Raw genomic sequence first — 25,950 nt, forward strand, 5'->3', positions numbered from 1 at the left:
GTTCCCCGTTGCAATGTATTCTTAATCTGGGTCATATAAACATGCATGCATGCATGTTGGTGCGTGGGTTGTTTGAAATATTAGTAGGAGAGATCCCACCCCATTTTTCAACAAGGGAACCCTTAAAGAGCTGGAAACACAAAGTCAATTCGGAGATGTATTTCAAAGTCATTATTTAATAAGTCAATGTACAAAAATATGAGCGCTGATACAGCAGGCGCAGCGATGTGGGACGTGTACTTGACACGGTAGCAGTAAAAATGAGGAGCATTGGTGCAACATGGTTGTGCTTGTAAATTTGAGAAGAACGCTTTACGGCATGTAAACGAATTCGTATTTCTGTCAGAACCCATCAAAATTCAGGGAGGCAGATGCAACACGAGTTCCTTATCGAAGGAAAGACCGGATCAACTTTTGGTATGTGAAAGGTTTTTGTTTGGTTTAACAAGACACTTTTTGGTCATTTTTCATGGCTACAATTGCAGCTTAAGACTACAAACATTCAGTTGTTACTGGTCCGAAGACAAAGCATAGTTGAACCCTGCATTGATCACCAGTGCGAGCATGTAAATAAGGGCTCTGTGACAGTTATTAAGTTTAAGGAGGACCAAAGGGTGCAAGAGATCGTAAAAAGCACCAGAGGTTTTGGTTAAAAGAGGGGCTAAAGAGGTTTGGGGTACTGATGCAAGTGCTGCTCGCTGCAGACAACAGGTTTAGCTCCATCTCTCTGAAGTTGGAGTTAGGATGGTGGCATGGCTGGACCTGGAGATGGAGTTGGACCAAGCCAGTGGCTCTGCAGTGAGCGCCCTTTCCACTGGCGGCTCAGTGACTTTACAGGATCTGTCGAGGTCTTCCGTAGCTCATGCCCTCCTGACTGGCTCCCTTATTGGAGCCCATCTGTAAGCCAATCACATTTTTGCCAGCCTTCATCTGCTCATCGCTGAAGTCTCGCTTGTTCTCCTGTGCCTTCCTGCAATGCAACATTGAAAATTGTCACAAAAAGGTGCCGGAGTCATTGTGTTAACAGGGCTCCGTTTAATTTTAGAGGACTCACTTGAAGAACCAGTTGGGGTCTCCCTTGTATGTGCCTTCATCCTTGGTAACGGCCAAGCTTCCCAAAGCTGACAGGGTCCTCTGCACCGCTGCCAAGTCCTTACCTGTCCCAACACACCATATTAACAACAGCACCAGTCAAAATATCAAATATCAATCTCTGAAAACTAAAACCAATATGTGGAAACAACTAAAACCTGCTGTTCCTCTAATGACCACCTCCTCTAATGGCAACACTCTGAAAATAACACGTGGTGGCCACATTCATTAACAAAAAAACATCTATGGTTGCACCATACAATCCAAGTGCCTAAACCCTCCACTATTAAACAATCCTGAGAGCATGAAACCTGTCTGACCTTCCCAAAGGTCCACGGTCTGGAACATGTCGGTCTTCGTGACGCCGTATTTCTCGGCAGCGTTGAGAAACTGGGAGATCTGTTCCATCTGCTTGAAGGCCATGGGCGAGCTCTGAATCTTCTTCACAGGCTTCTCGCCGGCAAACAGACTGTTAATGAGCTCGCTCAAGACCTGGAGAGAAAAAAATGAAACCAAAAAGGAGAGTAGAAAAGGGAGGGCAGTTAAAGGGAAGAAGAAAGGAAGGAGAAGCACAAATAAAAGATTTTTATCTTAAAGCAATTTCTATTAGAAAACATCCGGGCAGCTTGTGCACTCACACATCCGTCCTTGAGCCAAGCCTGGAAGCCCTGTTTGCCGGGCTCTGGCTTCCCCACACCAGATCCACACTGACGGCTGATCCACTCCACCAGGATCTGCTCCAGCTCTGGGTCGTACTTGCTGTCGATCTTGTCCTGGACCTGCCGACTCAGGCCGTAGGATGGACCTTTGTTAGCCATGCCGGCACCCTGGGGCAGGCGAGAGAAGTGAAGTGAAGGATGGAAATGAACGAGAAATGCATGCCGTCAAAGAAAAAGGGCTAATGTAGTTATGATCCCTTGATGTCACGTAATGATGGGGATTTCAGTCTCTCTGATCTTAGTCTTACCTGTGATCTCTTTTTATCAAATATTGTCACTTCTATCTTTGTCTTGCATATACGTTTATACCTATTCCATTCATAGTTGCTTTTAGCAGCTCACATGTTTGCACTGCAGTATCATTTAGGTTGAGTCTAAAGCATATGCAGAAACATGCATAGTTGTGCAAAGAATTTAAATAAAGCCACATTTACTCGGGAACACGCATACACCTCCTCCTGACTATATGCTGTAATCATGATACACCAGTACAAACATTAACACCATGCATGTCAGAAGCGTGTATAGAAGCGTAAATGCTCAGCATTCAGTACAATTATAAACCTTCCCAGGAGCACCAGCAGTAACAGTGCTGCGTCTCCCAGTGCAAACCATTCAGCCCCGTCAGGATGGACGGTGTGCAGAGGGAGCTCGCTATCAGCCAGCTGATTTTTGCATATGTTCCTCTGTAATGCCAGCACACACACACTCTTTCTTCCTCCCTCTCTCTTTTTTTTTGGGTTTTGCTTTGCACCAACGCACAAACACACATACAGCCAGCACTTGTTTTTTTTTTTTTTTTTTTCTCCATTTTATGCTTCTGTATTGCCTTTGGGCCAACAGCCAATGAGTGCAAATGAGTGCAAAAACTCATATCAAAGTGCTGTCTGCACCATCCAACCTTTGTTGCCATCTTGATGTCAGGTCACGTCAACTTCCCTGTTCCTGGAGAGGTTTAAAGTCGAAACATTGAAAAGGTTAAACTTCTCCTCTGGCTGGAGTAGCGACTCGTTCTGGCACAGGGTGAGGAATGCTGTTGTTCTGTTTTTACACAATGCACAAGTTTTTCTGATTGGATTCTTTCCACTGTAGCAGAGGCCTGTAGGGGCACTGACAGAAGATAAAGTTGGGACTTTTTTTTCTTAAAACGTTCCTTTCTTTCACATTCCTCTTATTTTCATTTGCTCATTTATTCTTTCTCACTCAATGATTTGTGAGGCATGGAAACCTGTGATGAAAACAACGTGCAAACACAATACTGGCACATTCCCACTTTGGAATATTCAACCTACTTTTAGCTCCATGTTTTTGTTTTTTCAGTTTTAATTTCACCCGTCTCCTACTCGTTGCTGGATATGCAGCTGATGAGTGAGCCAGTGTAGCTGTGTTTATGTAAATTGCAGATTATAGGCTGTACTTTATGGATTTTTACATTACATTTCAATGTAATTACTTATTTAGTTTAGTAAAGGGATAAAAGACATGTGGATTTTTTTGGTGTCGTGGATATGATAAATAAAACCATTGTACCATTGTACGAGTACATATCCCCCATGTCTGCGTATTAGAGGCTGAATGCCAAAGAAGTGAATGGCTCCCAGCCCAGAACGTCCAGAGCTCGTTACCTCCAGCCCAGTTTCATATTCTCTGCATACTCTGTGGTGCTTTTCCAGACCACAGGAAACCAAACACACATGCTGGGGAGCACGCTCACTTACTTACAACCACAAGTTCAGATATTATATCTCTTCCACACACACACACACACACACACACACACACACACACACACACACACACACACACACACACACACACACACACACACACACCTCTCATTATTCCGCCTGACATTTGCCATTATATAATTATTATTTCAAAGCAATGTGTCTCTGGTATAATTTCAATCTGTCCTTTTTTTTCTCTTTTTAAACACTGGCCCTCCTGAAACACTCTGTGGGCTTTGACCACGAATCCTTCACGCTACACTTTTTTTAAATAGGAAAAGTAATAGACGGCATCTTTACCACACTGTGCACTCAGTGCCTTCTCCCACCACGAAGAGGAGAAAGTGTGCACTGCATAACAACCAAACAAAGCTTATATAATCTTTTTTTTTGGAGGTTAAGTAAATCCATTAAGGCCTAGTCTCTATTTCTGGTATTTATGTGCGTCCAGGGGCCTGATGTTGTGTTTGGGACCCAGCCCAGGTCCAATAAATATCTGCTAAACAAGCTTCTGTGCTGTCTGGCTGCTTCTGCTTAATTCTGCTGCATGGGGAGCTTTTCATTTATAGCGACTTCTAATGCTTTGTACTGTAGAAAGAAAAGGATGGAGATTTTTGTGTAAGAGCAATATGGCAGTATGAACATTTAAAAAAAATAAAAAATAAAAATCACCAAAGATGGCCAAAACCACAGATTTGAAGTAAAGGCGAGCCTCAAATACCTCTTCTCAAAACTCCCAAAGAGCTCTATCCCACAGTCATGACTTCATCACCTCAGTCCATTCATCTCTCCCTCTCCTGTGTTTTCCCCCGTCTGTTTCTCTATCACCATGGCAAATGTGCCTAATGCCAGAACAGGAAACCAGTTTGAGGGCTGTGGCAACTGCGGCAGCCCGAGGGGACGTGGCATCGGACAGCCTCGCCTCCTCTACAGTTAACCAGCTAACCGCCATCTAATGATTTGTATGAATAAGCTGTGGGGTGCTTGTGGAAGCGGCGCACGCTCTATCCTTTTGTTTCTCAGCTTTTTAGAGAGTCAGGATTTGGCGTAAATCTGCTGAACTTTGTCAGCTGAGTCATCTGGCTGAAGGATGCCATCCCAGCTTGGTGATGTGCTGGTTTTATTTTATTTTTCCAGTTTATTCCAGGGGCACAGAAAAGTTTACTCCGACCTGCCACTTTCTGAAAGCCCTTTGCAGTTCTGATCATTCTGACAAACTTTACAACAGTTGTACATGTGAGCTGATGTACTTCTAGTGACTGTGTCATGTGAGCACTGCTGTCCGGCTCACAGCAACTATGCACTCTTACAAAGACGTGATCAGTCCCTGGCTTCTATAAACCTCTGCTGTGTTTATGTACTGCTCCTGGATTGGCAGCACAGATAGTGTTATCTCCTCCTGTTGCTGCTGTTCAGAAACTCAGCTACCCACTAATACTCCTTCCCCTCCTCCTTCCCACTGCTACTGCTGGCTGGCTTTACTGGAATCACTGGGTGTGCTGCCATCTTTGATGATTTGCTCATTATCTTCTCTCCAAACGCTGCTCCACATCAGGCAGCAGCTTCATAATGTATTCATAAAGACAGATGGAAACTTTGGACAGCTCTGTATCCTCATTATATAAGTGGCTGTAACTGTCTGCTCTGTAACTCATTACGCCTCAGAAGCTCATGTATGGCAGTGGATCATTTGCTTGTACAAATAAAACTATGCCGATGTGGAGATATATGAAATGCTGTCTGGCTTTTATGTCCTTTCAGTTTAAGGGAAAATATATATATCAGCCCTCAAATAAGATATGCACCGCATTACAGTTAAACGGTGAGTTTATTTGCACAAAGTTTTAAGGTATGTATATAAAACGGTACAACCAGGCTTCCCGTACAGCAGTTTTTAATCAGAGAATGAAGATTATAAGCAGCTGTACTCAATCACGTGCAGATATTTGCAAACTTTTATTCAGTCAAATGCGCAAAAATCTTTAGTAAACCCGATAGTCTCTGCATACGTCGTAAACCATTGGTGCATATGGATGTTTGAGCTCCCATCTGCTCCTGGATTTTTCATGCAAACAGCCCCTTTGACCTCCGAAGGATGAAATTAGTCATATTCTGTATGTATTCCTTTTGATATGAATTTAACACCCCGCATCTGACCATCATCAACCAGACAACCATCACTTCCAGGAGTTTTACAAGGGAAAAAAGACAAGCATACTCACTGTGTGAAGCAATAGGTGAGTTCTCCGCTGGTGAAGGCGTGAGTGTGGATGCTTGACTGAGTGTTTGTATATGCTTGGCAAGGGACCTCCCTCTCAAAAATGCCGGCTTAAAAGGAGCAGATGAGGCCAGATGACTTCACTCCTCTACTGAGAGAGTGAGAGAGGGCGGAGGAAGGAGGGAGCAACGAAAGCCAAGAATGAGGGCGAGTGAGAGGGAAAAAAAGGAAACTTCATCCTTAAAAGGGCATGGCCTTTCAGCAGCTCCCTCTCCCTCTGCCTGTTGCGTCTCTTCCTCTCACGTCTAGTCAGAACGCCCAGCCTTATTTGGGTACGGCTGTTCCACGCAGAGAGGAGAGAGACGGCAGCATTGGTTTGGTCGGCGAGAATTCCCCAAATAGTTTCGCCGCATTGCTCTTCGTTCAAAGTGGCATCAAGAAAAAAAAAAGTGACAGCAAGATGGCGGAGGGAGAGGCTGGAGGGAAGCGGGGAGGAAGGGTGATGGGATGGAGGTGGAAAGAAAAGAGAGGAAGTGACAATTGGTTGTGGGGGAAATAACTAAAGTATTGTTCTATACTACTGTAGGGACTGAGCAGTGTCAAAAGTGACTATTTCCACATTTGTGTACACTGAGGAGGGAAGGAGGAGAGGAGAGATAAACAGGATGGGAGTAAGAGAAAGTCATCAAACTTTGAGACAGAAAGCTCCATGTAAGTCCAGGGTGCGTGCATGGATCCCACCGCAAACATTCATGACATTTCCATCACCTCCTTTCCAGTACAAGCACATTTCAGCACGATGCTCCTGTGTGCATATGAGAATTCAAACGTATAGTTACAAACTCTCTGTGAAGCTGGACAGATCACAGAGCGAGAAGCTAGTTCAGACCACTCCTACATAAAACAAAGCATCTATTCATACTGACAATGACAAAGTTACACTCTTAAACTACATTTAATAAACTCTGCCAGCTGTCATACATTATGTTTTGTCCACACACCTGATAGAAGTAATGAATCGCTTTGCGTCGCAATCACTTTGTCGTGTCACAAAACATCTGTCTTATGATCATTGGTTTCCATCTTTAGCACTCTAATATTCAAGTTACATGACTTTGATCTTCTCCTTTAATCCTGCTTCCATAAGCTGTAAAAATAAAAGGAGAGCCAGATGTTTCTGTGTGCTTCATCGAGTGTTTTATTGAGTGACTATGAGATATGAGGTATGTTAGTCTTTGATAGATGAAGACGTAAAATGGCAAAATAAAAACGAATCAAACACAGAAAAGAAATGCACAACAACGTCTCATATGTGCTTCTTTGCACGTGTCAACAGTGTAGGAATAAATCTTCCACACATGGCTGTGCGGTTGGTACTGGTGGTTTTTGTGCTTCGTGCTCAGTGTTGCAGAGTAATCACATTACAGTTACTAAGCTAGCAGTCATATTATTAAGGCTTGATAGAAATCTAAAAAATGTGCAGGAAAACAGCTAAAATCGCAAACAGTTTCCAGGCCAGAAACAACTGCTGACAACAGGACAGCTACTGCTAGCATGCATCTGCAAATACAGCATGCTAACACATAGCTAGCAGCTTGTGGTTTTCGCCTTTGCTCACACTCGAGCACAAAAATCTTTCTCTTAAAAAAAGAGTGCTATGTAAGTGTAAGCATCACCCTTTGAAAATGTACCAACTCATGTGTATTTTTTTACATATCTAGTAATATGTTTGTATAAATGACTTTTCATTGAGTAATACTCCCTGTACCAAACCCCAGCCCCAGTAGTACTTGGCGCCATCCCAGTAGGTAGTGCCCAGTTCCTTAAAAGGACGACTTGAAGCTGATTCCAAAAGTGAGTCAGTTCCCATACACCCCAAAGTAAGACGCTAAGCTGCAGCAGAAATAAATACTTGTGCTAAATTTTGCATCCTAACCCTTCAGGGTGTGGATTTTTTCTTTATATGTTACCTGTTTAAATAGAGTTTTAAAGTTGTGTGTTATCAGACTTGAGCATGCTTTAAATGATGGGGTCCCGACTTAGCCTCTTGCTGCCTGCAGGGAGTCAACTCAGCGTGACTGGTATCGCCAACGTGTTTGTAGTGATAATCAGAGACAGGCTGATGGGGGGAGGTTTGGGTTGTTTTGCATATTTTGTTTTTCTTTCTAAGAACTATAAGTGAGATCATATATCATTTATACAATTTCCTCCAACCTCCAATCTGCAGTAAGTTGGGATCTTCTCTCACTTTAACGACTAAAAATAAAGTGCTCTGCTACCGCAAAGAGTACAGTTCTGTACATTAGTGAATGAAATACTCAGATGCAATTGAATGCAGACTTTCAGCCTTATTTTAGCAGGTTGAACAAAAAGTTTACATAAAAATGCTAGAGGAAAATGCTTTTTTAACACGATCCCTTCATTTCAAGGGATCTAAAATAATTGGACAAATGAAATAACCGAAGATAAAATGTTCAATACTGTTGTTATGCTTCTTCGAAAACCCTTTGCTGGCAATGACAGCCTAAAGTCTTGAACTCATTGACATCACCAGATGCTGGGTTTCCTCCTTTTTAATGCTTGCCAGGCCTTTACTGCAGAGGCTTTCAGTTGCTGTTTGTTTGTGAGCCTTGCTGATGATGATCTTGATTTCATCTGTCCAGTGAATGTTTCCCAGAACTGTGCTGGCTTTTTTTAGATGTCTTTTAGCAAACTCCAATCTAGCCTTTGTATTCTTGAGGCTTATGAGTGTCTTGCACCTTGCAGTGAACCCTCTGTATTTACTTTCAAGCTGTCTTCTCTTTATGGTAGACTTGGTTATCTATATGCCTACCTCCTGGAGAGTGTTGTTCACTTGGTTGCATGTTGTTAAGGGGTTTCTCATCACCAAGGAAATGACTCTGTGATCATCCACCAATCACAAAACTGTAGACTTTGCCACTCCTTTTTTCAGTTTTCACAGCTCAAGGATTAAGGATAGCTTGTTTCACCTGCATCGAGAGCTCCTTTGAACGTATGCTGTCGGTTCACAGCAAAATCTTCCAAATGCAAGCACCACACCTCAAATCAACTCCAGGCTTTTTATCTACCTAATTGAAAGCTTTAACTGTGCCTTTGTTGGCATCTTTAAAATATCTTTTTAAAAATCTGTCAGTTTCATTAAGTTTGTTGTTATCGGCATTTTTGTTGTGGTCGCCGTCGTTTTACTTTGATAAACTTTGTGTATTCACTCACAGTGAAAACCTTCCACAGTAAAGACAGATTCAGGGGAGCATTTTAATCCAGTATCACATAGCTTGTACTGTTGTGGTGCGAGAAATTCCAGTATTTTATTTGAGTGTCTCTAATTAGCACTTTTCTAAACAAGCTAGCTAGCATTAGTGATCCATCCTCTTGTGTTAGTGTGTTCATCGCAAGGTCTAAAAACCAGTAACAACACCCACTTCAGAGTCTGCAAACAATTTAGATAAAATGTGTGTCATTAGGAGCAGCTGCTTGTTCAGTCTGGCTTAAATATTCACCATTATCAGGAATTTAATATGCCATGAGTGAGCCTGTTATCTCTGTTTCTGTGGTCAGAAATGAACTTTGACCTTAGTTTGATAATAGAATGAAACTGTTCTCATTCCCAACGCATAACATACCGATGATTTGTCATGTCCCGAGGCATCACATAGGAACGTGAAAGGTAACCTTCTGCATCCATATGGATTGTGGATGGAGTCCAATAGAATGATGCTCCTGGCAGTAACACACGTTCCAGCCTTGGATTCCAGCCTTGACCCTAACCATAACCTTATCCCTAACCTCAATCGTATTAGATTGTGTTTTCCAAAGTGATTCATGATGAGAAAGTAAAATAAATGTACATGTGTAGATTCATTCCAAATAGTTCTCATGTTTCTGAACGAGTAACATACCAACGATTTGTCACATAGTGTCAGTATGTTATGCTTTGGGATGAGAATGTGTTGATAGAATAACGGATCTGGATCCTGATGCAAACAGGCAACACTTAACATGTTGTGTGTCTTGCATTGAGTACAAACTGAAGAAAACAAGAGGCTAGCTGTTCGTGTTTTACCAGTCTTTGTGCTAAGTTAAACTCCTCTGAGAAGTAGCTACATATTAAACAATTAATCATATATTCACAAGTTTACAGCTTTTCACAGCAATAAAAACCTCTCTCATGGTTATTGGTATTATTAGATGAACAATTAAGTAACATAAAAGTTCCAGTTGTAAGCCTTTGATTTACTACAGCAGCATTTCTTTCATGTGTAGGATAAGAAATGCTCTTTTTGCACCTTTTTTCTCATATTCAGATATCTCTTGAACTAAATGTATAGTTTGGAGGACTTCCCTTTTCTAAGCTCAAACTGGGCTGTATGTGGTCCATGATGTAAAATGAGTTTGACATCCCAGCTTTAAAGTAACAACATGGACCCACCAGCCTGTGCTTCTGGCTTCTACACAGAAGCTTCCTATTGGAATGACTGGTATGTCCAATTTCTCACAGCATGTGCGTGCATGTGTGTGTAATCTGCTCCTACATCATGTGTTTGTTTAACTGAAGGTGGGTCGTGGCCAGATGCCATCAGCAGTAGCAGCAGCATTGTTATGATCCACTGTCATCCTTCCTAATTTTTTAGAAAAACCTCTCACTGCTTTTTCCATTCATGGATGTTGCCTATGTGAGTGTGTACGAGTTCTGAAATTAAACACACGCCATCACTGTCAACTAAGCTTTTATTATGTCATAACCCAAAAATTTCACACTTTATCTTTATACAGACAGACTTTGTATAATTTATTGACACAGATTTAGATCTTAATCATGGAAATAACTTTGAAGAAGTGATTTTCTTGTTTTTCTTCTAACTATGCACAAACTGTGTTTCTTGGCATATTATGTGATAGCAACAAACATCTTTGTAGTTTTTTGTTTAAATCTAATGCAGGGGCTCTTAAACAATGGGACCTGCCCCACAATAAATCACAAACCTATATCTGGTGGGTGAACACTAGTATTTTGATTTCAATCCATTTAAGGTCCTGGAATGAGAAAGATGAAGTGACCTGGCTCTCCAGGTGGTGTATTAGGCAGCAATGTAGGGGTACAGGATGTAACCAGTGAAGACATTGTACTGAAGATTTGTACAGAGTTTCCTCCCAGACGTCAGGTCAAGGTAGACCTGATCGCCCCTCTGCATTTCCAGTGCAACGACCTGAAAAACAGATGGTAAATTGTGTTTCTCACTGTTTCTCTCAAAAATGACACAGTCTCACATTTAGTAACTGTATTTGTAGCAACCAATTTACCTGCGTGGCGCTGTCCTCCGTATCCTCTCGATTATTCTCCCACACACTGGCTCCGCGCTTCCCATTCTTCATAAGCTGGACCTGCACAGAAAAGTAAGGTACAACTCATTTTGTTGTTGCTATACAGCGAGACCAGTCAAATGTTATCTGATATCAGAAATTTCAATCTGCTTTGTTTACTTTATGGTAGAGGCGCCCATTCTCTCCCACAGATGAGTAGGTTGTGAAAGAAAAGACGTAAACACCAGGAAAGGGGGCAGTGAAGATACCTGAAGAGACAGAGAGTGCAGAGTTAGTGAGTTAAACTCATAGGAGTCATAGGAGTTTAAGCCTTCTTTTTCTGTGTGTGTCTTACCCAAGGACGGGTTATATCCATTGCCACTGTTGAGAAGAACAGAGTTGAAGGGAACTGGAATATTAATATTGAATGGACCAAAGCAACGTTCTGTTGATCCAGGAACCATAAGGGCAATATTTGGGTCCATTGTGGCCTTGAAGGCAACCTTGATTTTATCTGACAGCGAGAAGGGAGAATTAATACTGAACAACAGAGGTCAATGGCCTCAAAACACTTTGAATTTAATAAACAAGGGTGTTCACCTGTGAGTGACTGTACTCTGCCTTTCAGTGTGCTGATGTCATGCCACAAAAAGGTCATCCTTTCTAAGATATCCTCTTCTAATTGGAGCATGTCCCTTGCTGCACAGCAGCAGCCGCGCTGTTGATTGAAAGTGCAATTGCAGTCCGATGTTTCACAAGTCAGAGCTCCCTTCCAGTTAACTGGAAAAAACAGAGGAACACCAAGAAGGGCAAACAGATATGGCTTCAGCCGTCAAACTAAAGTTACTAAACTTAATGTTATATAAGAGTTTGTCAACAAAATAAGGCCGGATAACATACGTGCTGCCTGTTTCAGCATTAAGATGGTGTCGGACTGGGCCTGCACTGGATTACAGAGAAACAGTGACCCCAACAGGAACAAAACTGGTAATACAACCATCTGAAAAAAACAAAAAGCAGAATCCAGTATTTTATCAGACTAGAGAGGCCAAGTACTCCTTTCTTATAGATAGTAAGCTAAACACTGCTGAGCTAATGCAAGCATTTTCAGGCCTATCAGCACTAATTCTCACACCTTTAACTGAGTAACTGAACTTTTTAACATAACTGCTGGAATTACCTAAAACTAGCTACCTACCTTACCATACAACAACTTAAGTATTGTGTGTAAAGTGAAGAAGCTCATGTTTACTCAGAAAATTCTACTTAGATTTTGCCAACCTTTAGCAGTGTATTTTTGATCTTCATTCTGAGGTGTGTTGTAAGGAGGAGTTAAATGCTTGAAGCCATTCCCACCAAACAACAATGGTAAGGACGAATGTGCTGCGTTACTTAAAAATGCTGGTTTCATCTCTTGCTAATTGAGTGTGTACAACATGGCTATTACTTTTCAGCCACATTTAGTGTGGTTTAGGCTTAGTTTTGACCTGCTCTGAGCTATGTTATCTGCCTAGCCAATTAAGCTAGCTGCTAGCAAGTAAAAATACCAAAACTTATGCTTTCCTCAGAAAAATCCCAATAAGCTAGTATATACCCAGCTTAAACTCTAAGAACATGATGTTTATGTCGGCTAGATGTCTACTTGGATTTTTAGCCCTCTGTGTATGGATTCTTATTTCTTAAGAATTTTTTTGTCATCTAGGCTAAGTCCAAGTTTCACATTAATATTTCAAAATTTTGACTTACACAGGCGTTACTCAAAATTTTTAGATGTTTCATAAATTTTAATTTCAAGATTGTCTCAAAAAAGTTCCACTTAACTCTGGCTGGCAAATTTTTTCAGTATTAGCTTTAAAATATGACTGACTTTGTAACTCATACCGACTTTTTGGACTGCTTTTTTAACCTAAATTAAAATGGGTAAAACTGAAATGTAGCAGAAAGCAGCGATAATGAATTTGACCTTGATAATATACATCAATCTGGTACCCGTGATACTCTTTATCAAGGCCATAAGTCAGTAGTTGAAAGCTAGAGTGTTAAGTATTTTGGTTATCTTACTGTAATCATCATAACATGTATATTAGTTAATGTCTGCATATAAACAATTTCCTTTTTCAGTCCCACATACAGCAGTATTTTTTTTAAAATTTTATATGTTTCAAATAAAGGTTAATTATATATCATCCCCCTGCGAAAGCAATGTAACGTTCTTCATTTGTATTTGTTTCACATTTTTATAATGTATATGTAAGGACTTAATCATAAAACTTACTGTTTTTCTGGTCCTCTTCTTGTTCTGAAAGACTGGGCCTGTGTCAGGTTCTTGTGAATTTAAGAAAGTTAATGGCGGAGGATGAATTCAGCTTCTTATTGTTACACTTTGGGTGATCCAGCCCATGAGGGTGCGAATGACAGTAGCTCCACCTTTTCACATGAACACACACACAAACACACAAGTAGACATTGGACAGCTAAGCACTAGCTATCCAATCCCTGCCACGGTGACAGCCTCAATTGCCTCTGTAATACAGTCCAGTAGATCATTTTCCTCTAGTTTAAAAGAACAAAAAGTGTTCTCACAGCACCTTTTAGCACTTATTGTGTGGACAGTAATACTCGTTTTTAGGACAGCAGTATCTGGTTGCCATTGTTCAAATGATGCCAGCTGCTCAAAAATGTAGATAGTTGTCAGGTCCCCGAGAATATAATAACACTGAGATAAGAAGACAAATGGAGCTGAGTTTTATCTGATTTAACAAAAACAATATACAGTATTGCTTTCCCACGATTGCTTTCTCTATAAGTATTGTTGGAAACTCAGATAGTGGTAGTAGCCCAGTTTATCATCGATATGAGATAAAATAAAAAATAAAAAAGTGGGAAACACTTTAACCTGGTTCAGAGAATTGGCCTAATAAAGTCTTTTGTTGTGCAAGAATATGTTAGCTGACTGCACAATCGTCATAAGATATTGCATTCTGTTGAGGCCTATAATATGTGCCTAGATATGTCTATGTGTAGATAAGAAATCACGATTGCCATTATTTGGGAGTAGATTGATAACATAGACACTTCATTTGTTATCTCACTTAGAAACTTTGATCGTTTGAGTATGAAATTTTGCTTTACAGAGGTTAAACTCTGCTCTCCATGTGGTAGAATGGTGAAGTTGTTTCAAGTGAAATACTTGGAAAATAAATGAATAAACTGCACCAAAAACATTTGGTGCAGAAAATCATATTTTTTAACCAACCACCATTATTTATAGAAATATACAAACATAAGTGGTAGTACAGTGTATATAAGGCAAATCTGAGTTTTTACAAAGTATTGAGCTTGAAAATGAATATTTGGTTTGACCACCTACTCAATCATTCTTATAATTTCTTTAAGCAGTCTTCAGGAAAAGTTCTCCAGACGTCTTGAAGGAAAATTCAAACCTTTAGATCTTGGCTTCTTTTCATTCGGTTCTCTGTCAAGATGATCCCACATTGCTTCAATAATGCTGAGTTCCAGGCCCTGGAGAGATCAATCCACTCTTTGTCTGTTATCCAAGTATTCTTTTACTGCATTGCCAATGTGAGTAGGGTTATTGTGGTGCTGAAGAATTAAGCTGTTGCCAATTAGTTGCTTTCCAGATGGTATTGCATTGTTTAAAAATCTGACTGTACTCTTCTGTACTCATAATTACTTCAATTTTGACAGCATTTCCAGCGCCACTGGCTGATGCAGCCACAAACCATGACAGTGCCTCCACCATGTTTTAGAGAGGCTGTAGGCACACTAGTTTACCTCTTTACTCAGCTCCTTCTTGACAACCAACCTTTTACTGCACAGTCCAATATAAAGCCTTTGTAGACTAATAGATCCTTTGAATAGTAGTAAGATGCAGAGCATGCATGACCAGCTGAGGCCGATGTTGTATTTCCAATTAAAAAAAAGATCCTCTAGGCTATAAATAGACCTTGAACTAAGCATTTTCACCACCACCATCTTAGTGTTCGAAACTTGACATGATGAATAAGCAGTGGATCTGACTGCACTGAGGATATATCCCGGCTACTCTAATTGAACACAATTTATTAAAATAAATAATAGTTTTGATTCACTAGGACTTGAAACTAGCGACTGTGTCTATAAAATCATTTACAGAGAGTTTATTGAAAAAGGGTTCTAGGAGGCATTTTCTTAGACTTCTGTACACCCAAACTTCTATGTAACCAGCTGGCCACTAGTGACTACCTGACAAGATTTTGTATGGTAAATGGCCCAATTGTTAACCCATTGTTAGCTATAAAAATGAATTGCCCCATCATATGGGGAAGCAAATAGATAAATCTGTGTGTGCGCTTAATACAATATCATCCTTAGCATGAAGTTAACAAATAACGTGATTGTACCAAAGTGTATATATTGAAATCATAGTTGGATATTTTTTTCCGCATAAAAGTTAAGCATTTAAAATTAAAATATTGGCCCCATTAACAAGGGTTTGCTGTACAGCAGATCCTCATTCACCTCTACTGTTTGTTATTAACCTGAAACCAGGTGTTTTGTTCAAAAAGACGTGGCCCTATTTGATAACAGGGTTTTTCATGTGTTGACAACCACATTTAAAAATGTCCGTACTCCTGGAAAAATGTATTATACACTCAACAAAAATATAAACGCAACACTTTTGTTACTGCTCCCATTCCCCATGGGATGGACGTAGAGACCTAAAATTCATTCCAGATACACAATATAACCATCCCTCCCAAACAGTGGTCACAAATCAGTCCAAATGTGTGGTAGTGGGCACATCTGCTATATTGAGATAATCCATCCCACCTCACAGGTGTGCCACATCAGGATGCTGATCTGACATTATGAGTAGTGCACAGGTGTACCTCAGACTGCCCACACCCAATAGCGCAAAAAACTGCACATTCCAGGGTGGCCTTTTGTTGTGGGCAGTCTGAGGTACACCTGTGCACTACTCATGATGTCAGATCAACATCCTGATGTGGCACACCTGTGAGGTGGGATGGATTATCTCAATATAGCAGATGTGCCCACTACCACACATTTGGACTGATTTGTGACCACTGTTTGGGAGGGATGGTTATATTGTGTATCTGGAATGAATTTTAGGTCTCTACGTCCATCCCATGGGGAATGGGAGCAGTAACAAAGGTGTTGCATTTATATTTTTGTTGAGTGTATTTGTCTTTTGTTCATCACTTGTGTGTACGGAGTCTCAAATCAGTTGACCTGGTTCATCGCATGGTTTCATGTTCTTCTTATCTGATCTTCTCAATGCCAGGGTATCTCAGGTGTTTTATGTCTGATTTCCTGTCCTCGAGATAATTCATGTAGCACCTGGGGACAAAACTGGCATGCAGTGTTATAACCTCAGATGTGATTTCAAACCAGAGATTGTTTGATACGGGTGTGAAAATGTGCCCGAGTTCATTTCAGTATGACGAAACCCATCCAGAAAAAGACTGCTTTCTTTTGGAGTAAAACAACTAGTAAAAAGGTCCCACTGCTGTTTGTTTGAAAAGTATAATGAAATACTACTAATTCTTTGAACAGTTTTCATTTCTTTTATTTTTCAGATTTAATAATTCAACTTATTGTGACAGAATGTATAAAAACTGCCCAGCAAATTTAACTTCTTAACATCTAGCTAGAGGCAGTTTTAGACTTAAGACGCATTTTGGCCTAATTTTTAGAAAGTTTTAAAAACTCTTTTGATCACGAGTCACGGCTATTCTACTGATGACTTTTCTACTGATCACGCTATCAAAAACTAATGTGGATATTCAGTCTATTAAATGTCTTTGTGATTCAACTCGGGTATCATCCATCCGTCGTGCTTATCAAGAACCTGGTCGTGGGACCAGCAGCCTAAGCAGAGAAGCCCAAACCTCTCTCTCCCCAGCCACCTCCCTGAGTTCATCCAGGGGAACAAAGAGCCATTTCCAGGCCATTTGACAGATATAATCTATTCAGCATGACTTAGGTTTGCCCCAAGGCCTCTTTCCAGAAGGAAATGCCCAGAGCACTTCACCCAGGAGGCGCTCAAGAAACTGGGAAGTGCTAATTCTCATTCCTGTCGCTTTACACTCTACGCTACGAACCGCTCCGGTGCAACCTATTTCATTTCGACTCAACATGCCCAGCGTCCCTGCTTTTGAAGTTCTGCCTCAGGTCGGTGTTAAAGATCCCACAGACCGGGCCTCTGCCAGATTTTCCAAGTGCACCTTCACTATACGTTTGTATAGTGTCCAGCATCTTTCCCCAACTTACCACCAGTTGATATGGACACCTTTATGGACAAATCACTATTTGCAAAGAAGTCTTATGACAGACCCGCCTTCGGGTCTCACTATTGTTACCGATGTGAGAATTGAAGCCCCCCTTTAAGAATCACCAGATGACTCTAGACCACTTTGGTATACAAACCATGGCCGACTCAGTGACTATAAGGTGCCCAGGTCAGCATGTACTTGTACAATTTAACATGTAAAAACATGGTGAAAGTCCTTCACCCAAACATCGTTCTCTGAACCCCTGAACAGGTGACAGGTATAAGATCAGGTTTAAGGTGGTACCGGATGAAAGATTAGTTGGATGCATCTGACTGATGTTATTGGGTAAATAAAATAAAGTATATTAAAATGGACTGAAATCCACCATATACTAAATGTTAAGACATTCATCTCATTGATACTGTATGTGTCATGTATGTCTGTCACCAGAGTGGTAATATGGTTTAATAAGGCTTCATATTCATGCTCACAAGATTGTAAATAAAGTTTTTTTTAATTTAATTGATATATGTGTGTTACTAAATATAGTTCAATATAAAGTTGGTCTGTGGAAAACATCAATACCTAAAAAAATAAACAGCATAGTACCATCAGTATTTCAATAGTTTAATTTTCCAAACAATCACACAATTGTTCAGGTAAAACAAACCTTTTGATTACAGTTCATGTAATTTTACAAGGTGCATGGCTGCTGATTGTATATACACATTACAGGCCATTACTGAAACAAGAAAATATATGTTTTTTTCAGAACAAAGATACTCTTATAGTTTCTTGGTTTAAGCTTTCAGATTGTACAAGCTGAATCAAAGCACGATGAATTTAAAACCGGGACTTTCTCAAAAGAATCCCCAAACAATAGACTGATGCAGAAAATTTCACCTAGCAGACTCTAACCTTAAAAGTGGAGCAAAACTTGCAATAAAAACCAACCATCCTCCAACTTATTCAGTAACATAAAGCAGAAAGCCACTGAAGGTGTTGTAGTAGCTTTCATCACAGAGATAGCAGCCACTGCTTAAGGTAACAGTCACCATGTCTCCAACTTTCAGGTGCATGGCCACAACTATGGTGGCGCTATCTTCTTGGTCATTGGTATTAAACTCTTTGGCTCTTGCCATCACTTTATTGTTAACCTGCAGATTGGCACAGGCAGCCAGCATGTTGCCGGGAGACCCTGCGTCACTGAAGATGGTGACTGCGAGACTGTAGACGCCTGAGAAAGGAACGGTGAAGACGCCAGTGTTCATGTTGTAGGCTCCGCCCAAGTTAAGGAAGGCATTTTTGTAGATGACGACCTTGTTCATTTCGCTGAAGGGGCCGTAACACTTAAAATTCTCATCGCTGAATAGAGAGAAAGAGAAGGCAACGCGGCTGGCTGGAAATGCAAAAGGGAGGTGGTGTGTTAGCAGTGCAAAAAAATCTGCTTTTGCTGTTATGTCCTTTATAATTGATCACTTACCTTCAACCACCCTGAGACTTTCTTTTGTCTTTTGGAAGTCCTTCTCCAGCTCAGTCATGCTCTTGTTAAAGTAGGTCTTCAGCCTGTTCACCTCTTGCACCATCAGGCAGCAACCACAGGAGAATTTGTCCGTGCTGCATGCTGAACACAAAGACACATTAACACACTTGCAACAGAGAATATATGAGCACACACTTTTTGTGCAGTCACAGTTCCTCACCACTGCCTGCGTTGGGGTCGGGATCTGGAGCAATCCGGACGGGTCCGTTCCAGGAATATGCGTTTTGAGCAAACGCTGCATTCAGCAGACACAGCAGTACAAGAGCTGTGGAGAAAAATGTGAAAGAGATAAACCAATTAAGAAAGAGAAAGCGCTACTTACTAGATACCTGTTTTGTGTGTAAACGTAGGCTCACCTCTCATGCCGACACTAAATGATGGCAGCTTCATGAATGAATGAAAGGTAAGAGAGACTGATGAGCTCAACAAGAGTCATGGATATATATTTTTCACAGCGCTCCTCCCTTATTGCCTTCCAACTTTGACAACGCCCCTTGTTGGGTTTTTTCCCTGTCCTTTTTACCTGTGCAACTGATAAAGCTGTATCATCACCACTTGATCTCAGCTTTAAAAATCACACAGAAGCAGGTACACACCCTGACTCTAAGGCTTTGTTGTGGATGCCGGTGAGGTGTCATCTATCATCTGGAAAGAGGTGTCAGTGTGTTCTCATTAGCAGACAAGGTGTAAAGTGCTGGTTGATAGTCTAGTGTACTTTTCTATGCACAGTTCTAACCTGCCTTTACAAAAGCACTGTCATTTTACATTCTTGTGCTTTCAGTGTGATAGATAAGTTGACATATTTTTGGTCCAACAGAAATGTGTTAGAAGGGCTCTATACACATGGCAGGTAGGAATGATTTCCTGTGTCATTCAGTGGTGCTTTTTGGTAATCTCAGTCTCTCACTGAACGTGAGAATATATGTATATAGTAGGAAGACTGGAGCAACGTTCTACACTGCAGGCTTATACTGTGTATATTATACAGTGTGGTGCTGTGATCATTTTTACATTAGGAAATAATCTGTGTAGATTAGAACGAAATGAAAGGGTGACAAATGAAGCTGCCAGTACTCGTAGTTTCACATGATTTGTTACATTGTTACAGCATCTTAATTAGCTACAGAATGTATTCAGAATTATATACACCAATAATATATTTTAATGCTGCACTGTTTGTTGCAATTTAGGACATGATTAAATCTTGCTTTAGTCATCCATCCGCTTCCGCTTATCCTTTTCAGGGTTGCTGGTACGGACCAGCTGTCCCTGGATACCCTGGACAGGTCGCCAGTCTGTCGCAGGGCTAACACATAGACAAAGACAACCATTTGCACTCACATTCATACCTATGGGCAATTTAGACTTTCCAATTAACCTATCCCCACTAAGTGCATGGCTTCGGACTGTGGGAGGAAGCAAGAGGACCCACGCAAACATGAGGAGAACATGAAAACTCCCAACAAAAAGTGGTGTAATTGACCTCAGGACCTTCTTGGTGTGAGGTAGCAGTGCTAATCACCATGCCACCATGCTGCCCGTTATTTAGAAAGCATCCATCCATCCTATCAAATTTAAGATAGAGGGTTGACTCAAGTGAGTTGTCTACTAATTGGATCAGTTCTTGGTCCTCCAAGGCATCCTTGGGCAAACACACATACCCCCAACGTAACCCTTGATGAATCTATTAGAGTGTGTGTAAATGTTAGACACAAAGTACGAAAATAAAAGTGCAGTTGTGTGTGTGTGTGTGTGTGTGTGTGTGTGTGTGTGTGTGTGTGTGTGTGTGTGTGTGTGTGTGTGTATATATATATATATATATATATATAGTGAATGATACGTAGACTCTCTGACTGCTCAACTTGAGGAGTAGTAAGCCAGTACACAAGTATCATTTGATTTGGGCAAGAGTTGGATTACACCCTGCGCTGGTTGCTAGGCCATCACAGGGCTTATTGGGAATTTCATTGGTGTGGAATAGCATTTATTTCAATTTATCTTTTTATTTCACAAAGAAGATAATGATTATATATCCTCTATTTTCCACTCAAATTGTGAACAGCACACTATGCTAGTACCACCGTTACAACTTTGCTTTATTTGTTACAGAATGGATCAAAAATTATAACAAAGGCAACTGTGTTTTTTTAAAGATCTGATTTATTTCATCATTTTTATAGGCTTGACAGATTTCACAGACAAGTAATATAACATTTATAACTAAATCAAAATCAATAGCAGTTATAGCCAAGACACTTCAACAATCTAAAAAAAAGATACAGCTGTAGTAATTCAAGGGTTAATCCACATAAGAGTGTTTAAGAAACATCTCTTCAGCATAATGACATACAATCTCAGAAAGAACAAAACAAGTCACTGATGTCACCATAGAAAATTTTCATCTAGCAGGCTTACATTTTGGCTGTATTAGGCAAACGTTGGTACAAAGCACACTATGCCAACTTAATCAGAAGCATAAAGCAGAAAACCAGTGAAAGTGTTGTAGTGGTTGCTGTCATCGCTTAAGGAGCATCCTTGGAGCAGCCTGGCAGACAGCTGGTCCCCGGCGTTCAGCTGCACAGCCACGACAACACTGGTGCTGTCTTCAAGGTCCTGACCACTTCTTTCAATGGCTTCAGCCACATTTTCGCCGTTAACCTGCAGAGTGACGCAGTTGCTCAGGGTTACGCGAGCAGAGCTGTAAACCGTGACGGAGAGGCTGTAGACGCCGGAGCGGGGCACGGTGAAGATGCCAGTCTCCACATTGTAGCCGTCTCCCAAGTTGATGAAGACATGTTTGTACTTAATTATGCTATCACTGGAGAAGGGGCCATAGGAGACCATGGCTGAGTTGTTGTTTAGAGCGATGGAGAAGGCGCTACGGCTTCCTGGAAATGCAGAGAAGAAATAGCTTAGCGAAATGAGAAATCTATCAGCTTCGACTTTTAGTTTATTGGCCACTTGATGTCACTCACCTCTCATATTGTTGAGGATCATTTTGGAGCTCATGAGCTCGTCCTTCAGTTTGTTAATGCTCATGTTAAAGAACTTCTCCAACCTGCCTATTTGTTTCTGCATTAGACAGCAGCCACACGACGCCTGGTCAGTAACACACACTGCATACACACACAAATGAGTAGGTTTTCAGGTAAAAACATGCAGAGCTATATTGAGACATGAATGCAGACCTTCTTATTTAACAGCCTCTCACCTTGGCTTTGAACGGGGGCTTGCTGCGGTACATTCTCCAAAGGTCCAAGCCAGGAAAACTTGTTGTCCTGACCGAAAGCTGCATGCAGAAGACACAGCAATACAATTGCTGGAGAAAAAGAAGGGCATCAGACATCTTTGTTATTTTGAAATGTTGAACTGACTCTAAACCACTACTATTTTCTACCTTTTTTCAATTTGTGGAATTGACGAGCTTAATTGGAGATATTCAACATCCCAAAATGTAAAAGATTCTTCTAATATACTTTTCATTTTCACATGGTTTAGTTTCCTAAATGTAAAATTCTAACACGCAGTCTTTAGTCCTTTTTGCCTACTAGAGTCTGAATATTTTGAACCTGAGCTAAATCCATTAATGTTCTTTGCAATTAAAAAATCTTCCTCCAAAATCTTATTTCAATGTAGATACAGCGTCCATCTAGTCTCACCTCTCATGTTGATGCTGATATATGGCAAATGATGATGCTTCTGAAGGGTGGAAGTTTGTACTGACTGATCATGACACGAAAGTAATGGATATATAGTTTTCTAAAAGCCCCTCCCTTGTAACCTCTTTTCACACGACTCCTCCTCTCTCTTTTTTCTTTGTTGTTCATCCCCTTTCCCTCTGTGACTTTATAGCTCAAGATTAATCTGTTTTTTTTTCATCACTAGAGGCTCTCATTTTCTCAAATCCACACATTGACAGACAGCTTATGTGTGAGTGCTGCTCCAGGTTGCCTTGTTTGATGTTACACACATATCTTTGCTATGAGCAATTTTTTTTTCTAGTCAGATTACTAAACATTGTTTTTGCACTCTCCATGTTCATGATTGAGTTAAAAACAAACAACAAACCTGCCTTTTTGGAAGGATAAACTGTGCTGATTGTAAGCAGGATTTATTTCATTAAGCTGCTGCTGAGATCAGCACGACCCTCTGACTGCCAGTAGTCCTACATGGAAGCTCACCTGCATGTTGTTAGAGTCAGGTAGAAAACAGCAATGCTTTGAGGTAAATCCTAATGCCAATGCTAACATATTTATGATCAAACATTTCATTAATCATGTACACCATCTTACCATGTTAGCATGCTATCACTTTCTAATTAACCTTATAGGTAAAGTACAACTAAAAGACATTCATTCTTACTTATGCTGATGAACTATTTCAGTCCAGACCAATTTGTTTGGGCGGATCAATATTAGAGTGCTGCACCACTATAAGCTGTTGAATTATTTAAATAATTATATGCTGTGGACTATATACTTGGTCGCTTTGGAATCACATGATTGATACCATTGTCATGACTGTGTGGCTGTAATTTGCTTAGTAGAAAGACTGAAACAGAGGGAAATATGTTTAATTATGTTTGAAGAGGTCTATGCAAGCCATAGACAAAATAAAAAAAATCTTTTGCTTTCTTTGCTGAAAAACAGGCTATTCAGTAAAGAGGGCCAATGTGGAGATTTTGATGGCAGAAAAATTAAGACACGTGTAAGCCCCGTGTGACTCAACACAGAACCTGTACGAGCTGATTGGGTGGCCAGTGGTCACTGCGTACCTGCTTAATGCCCAGTAGAAATCTGTATTGAGGCACACAAGTAGGAATACAGTGGAACCACAGTGTGTCTCATGTTTAAAGCCTTTCTGTTAATCTCTGCTAATTATCTGCTTCTGATAGCTTTATACTGAGCAAACAGGGGTATTGCTTTCTATGCTGAAATGAAAGCTTATAATTACTCATTAGTATTTACAACAGCTGAATGTTGTATGAAAACACTCATTTAAACTGTAAACAACCCATTAAATTACAGTCTACCTCCAGATCGGAATCACTGTATTTAAAATTCAATGCTCTTCTTTATAATGATCATGTGTATTAGTGCATTACAGTAACTTACGATTCACTTTCCCCTTACTTTTGGCAGATTGGTTTTACTTGTCTGCCCTAATGCTTTTTCATGTGTCACCTGCAGACTTTCTTGGGCTTTCTTTGACCTGTGATGAATCTAAGATTAATAAAACTACTGTACTTTCTTATGCACAAAAAAAGTACTACTCCACAGGAAGAGATTGTTGACTTGAATCCAGACTAATGTAGTTTGCGTGGAATTTAATCCAAAGAAAAAGTAATGCAAATCCAAAAAAATGTCCTTCCTGCAGCTTGACCTTGGTTCAACTTGCAGCAGTTTCCAACTATGTGAGTCTCAGCTAAATAAACCAAACCAAAAGTTCAAAAAAGATAAGAAACTAAAGAAGTTAGCGGCCATTTGCATGCTCGACTCTCAAAGTACAACTTAGTGGCTCAAATGATGTTGCTGGAGACAGCATAGTTTAAAAAGCAGAATCATCCTGTTCCTAATCTCTGCTTGAAGTCTCAAGAGAATATTTGCAATTTTAGCATGAAACAAGAGAGAAGAAAGCAGATAAAATGAAAGACCTCTGCTTTGTTTTTTTGATACTTTTTAGGATATCCATCCATCATGACTGATAAATATCAACCACTAAATCAATTTACAGCTTTCTGCTGTTAATTGCACAGGTTTAAACAAAACAATTTACACTACTGTTACTTCAGATAAATGTGGATGATATTTAAAGTTTATCAGTGAGGTTTAAGTTTCCACAAATCCCAGAGCAGCTTATTTTTCCTTAATTCAGTCAGTAGCATACAGCAGAAAACCAGGGAAAATGTTCTCTGTATTCTACTGCCACCTAACAGTTAGCCTGCAGATCAGTCACCTTCATCCTGTCAATCAATCAATCAGTCAATCAATCCATCCATCCACTTTGTTCATGTAAGTAGGAAACCTTCTGCTCACAGTAAGGTTAATAATGGAGTTCCACAGGGTTCTGCACTAGGACCAGTTCTGTTTATATTATACATGCTTCCCTTAGGCAGTATTATTTGTATCATTTTCTGTATCTAAATTCAGATTAAAATAACAGCTGGCAAAGAAGTGAGATATGGAACTCAACAAAACATTTACCTCACAGCAGGTGCGTTTCCTAAAGTTGCATCTTTTTTCTAACCATATCTAGTCTCACCTCAGATAATCTTGCTAACAGCACGCCAACATGTGCACCTCCCAGGTCTTTTGTTGTCATTGTAGGTCAGGTATCACCTCTCCTCTGGGCCAAAAAAGGTGAGTGTTTTTACTTTGTGTCCACAAGTACATGCTTAGTCATTTTGCACTGAATATACTTTTGTGGTCATATTAATGATTGCAACACTAGCGTCACCAGGTTTAACCAATAATGCTGTAGTATATTTATATATATGAGAACAGTGCCATTCTAAAGCATATGTTGTTATCTTAGAAGGCTGGGATTTGTTGTATCTATTTAGCGTGTCCAACTTTTTCAATCAGGGCGGGGTTGCAACAAACTGTTGCCAAAACATGTAAAATGAGCTCTTCCTTGTTCTCCTGTGAATAGTGTTTGATTACTAACTAGTGCAAAGCAAGATATTTTCTGAATATCTGCACTGAGAGAGAAAAGACTTACACAAGAGTTTCCTTCGGAAGAGTAACAAGTCAGTAAGGAAGAACCAGAGTTAAGGCTAAACAGACCAAACACAAATCAGGACTTTTCAGCTCATCGTATCTGTGTGTGGAGAAAGATTGAAATAAATATGGGAATACTAAATATATTGTAAGTGCAGAATGGAGGGGAAGCTCTAGGCATAAAGGTCAGTGAGATATAGAGAAGATCAGCATTATATTGGTTATGTGTTTGGTCACATAAGAAGGAAGAAATAGACCCAATGCGCTATAAGATACAGTCAGTCAACTCATTTAAAAAAAAAAAATGCTAA

At 40.3% G+C, this 25,950-nt stretch overlaps 4 protein-coding genes across 7 annotated transcripts; all 4 read right to left on the reverse strand.

Annotated features, from left to right (window-relative positions):
• Positions 1-156: 156 nt before the first annotated feature.
• Positions 157-5,918, reverse strand: tagln (transgelin). Of its 2 annotated transcripts, XM_082503231.1 has the most exons (6): positions 5,761-5,918; positions 2,713-2,756; positions 1,731-1,919; positions 1,413-1,584; positions 1,055-1,157; positions 157-970 (listed from the first exon to the last, which is right to left on the reverse strand). In XM_082503231.1, the coding sequence occupies exons 2-6, from the start codon at positions 2,722-2,724 to the stop codon at positions 832-834; spliced, it is 615 nt and encodes a 204-aa protein (XP_082359357.1). In that variant the 5' UTR covers positions 2,725-2,756; positions 5,761-5,918; the 3' UTR covers positions 157-831. The 2 variants fall into 2 exon arrangements, with proteins under 2 accessions (XP_082359357.1, XP_082359358.1); XM_082503232.1 differs by lacking the exon at positions 2,713-2,756 and having other exon boundaries at positions 5,761-5,917.
• A 4,575-nt stretch (positions 5,919-10,493) lies between these two features.
• On the reverse strand, positions 10,494-14,079 carry cbln18 (cerebellin 18). Of its 3 annotated transcripts, XM_082502929.1 has the most exons (8): positions 13,667-14,079; positions 13,354-13,505; positions 11,979-12,078; positions 11,679-11,858; positions 11,434-11,592; positions 11,259-11,347; positions 11,079-11,159; positions 10,494-10,984 (listed from the first exon to the last, which is right to left on the reverse strand). In XM_082502929.1, the coding sequence occupies exons 3-8, from the start codon at positions 12,076-12,078 to the stop codon at positions 10,856-10,858; spliced, it is 738 nt and encodes a 245-aa protein (XP_082359055.1). In that variant the 5' UTR covers positions 13,354-13,505; positions 13,667-14,079; the 3' UTR covers positions 10,494-10,855. The 3 variants fall into 3 exon arrangements, with proteins under 3 accessions (XP_082359055.1, XP_082359054.1, XP_082359053.1); XM_082502928.1 differs by having other exon boundaries at positions 13,354-14,079; XM_082502927.1 differs by lacking the exons at positions 13,354-13,505; positions 13,667-14,079 and adding an exon at positions 12,360-13,208.
• Positions 14,080-17,988: 3,909 nt separating this feature from the next.
• Positions 17,989-19,328, reverse strand: LOC309688349 (complement C1q tumor necrosis factor-related protein 3-like). The gene is made up of 4 exons (XM_082504012.1): positions 19,277-19,328; positions 19,081-19,185; positions 18,861-19,001; positions 17,989-18,776 (listed from the first exon to the last, which is right to left on the reverse strand). Exons 1-4 carry the CDS (start codon positions 19,308-19,310, stop codon positions 18,343-18,345), a joined length of 714 nt encoding a protein of 237 aa, XP_082360138.1. The 5' UTR covers positions 19,311-19,328; the 3' UTR covers positions 17,989-18,342.
• Positions 19,329-21,081: 1,753 nt separating this feature from the next.
• LOC309688428 (complement C1q-like protein 4) lies at positions 21,082-22,668 on the reverse strand. The gene is made up of 4 exons (XM_082504144.1): positions 22,580-22,668; positions 22,132-22,239; positions 21,896-22,036; positions 21,082-21,808 (listed from the first exon to the last, which is right to left on the reverse strand). Exons 1-4 carry the CDS (start codon positions 22,584-22,586, stop codon positions 21,384-21,386), a joined length of 681 nt encoding a protein of 226 aa, XP_082360270.1. The 5' UTR covers positions 22,587-22,668; the 3' UTR covers positions 21,082-21,383.
• Between the last annotated feature and the right edge of the window lie 3,282 nt (positions 22,669-25,950).

The sequence above is a fragment of the Aulonocara stuartgranti genome (assembly GCF_965226115.1).
Source record: "Aulonocara stuartgranti genome assembly, chromosome: 14".
NCBI classification, from domain to species: Eukaryota; Metazoa; Chordata; class Actinopteri; order Cichliformes; family Cichlidae; genus Aulonocara; species Aulonocara stuartgranti.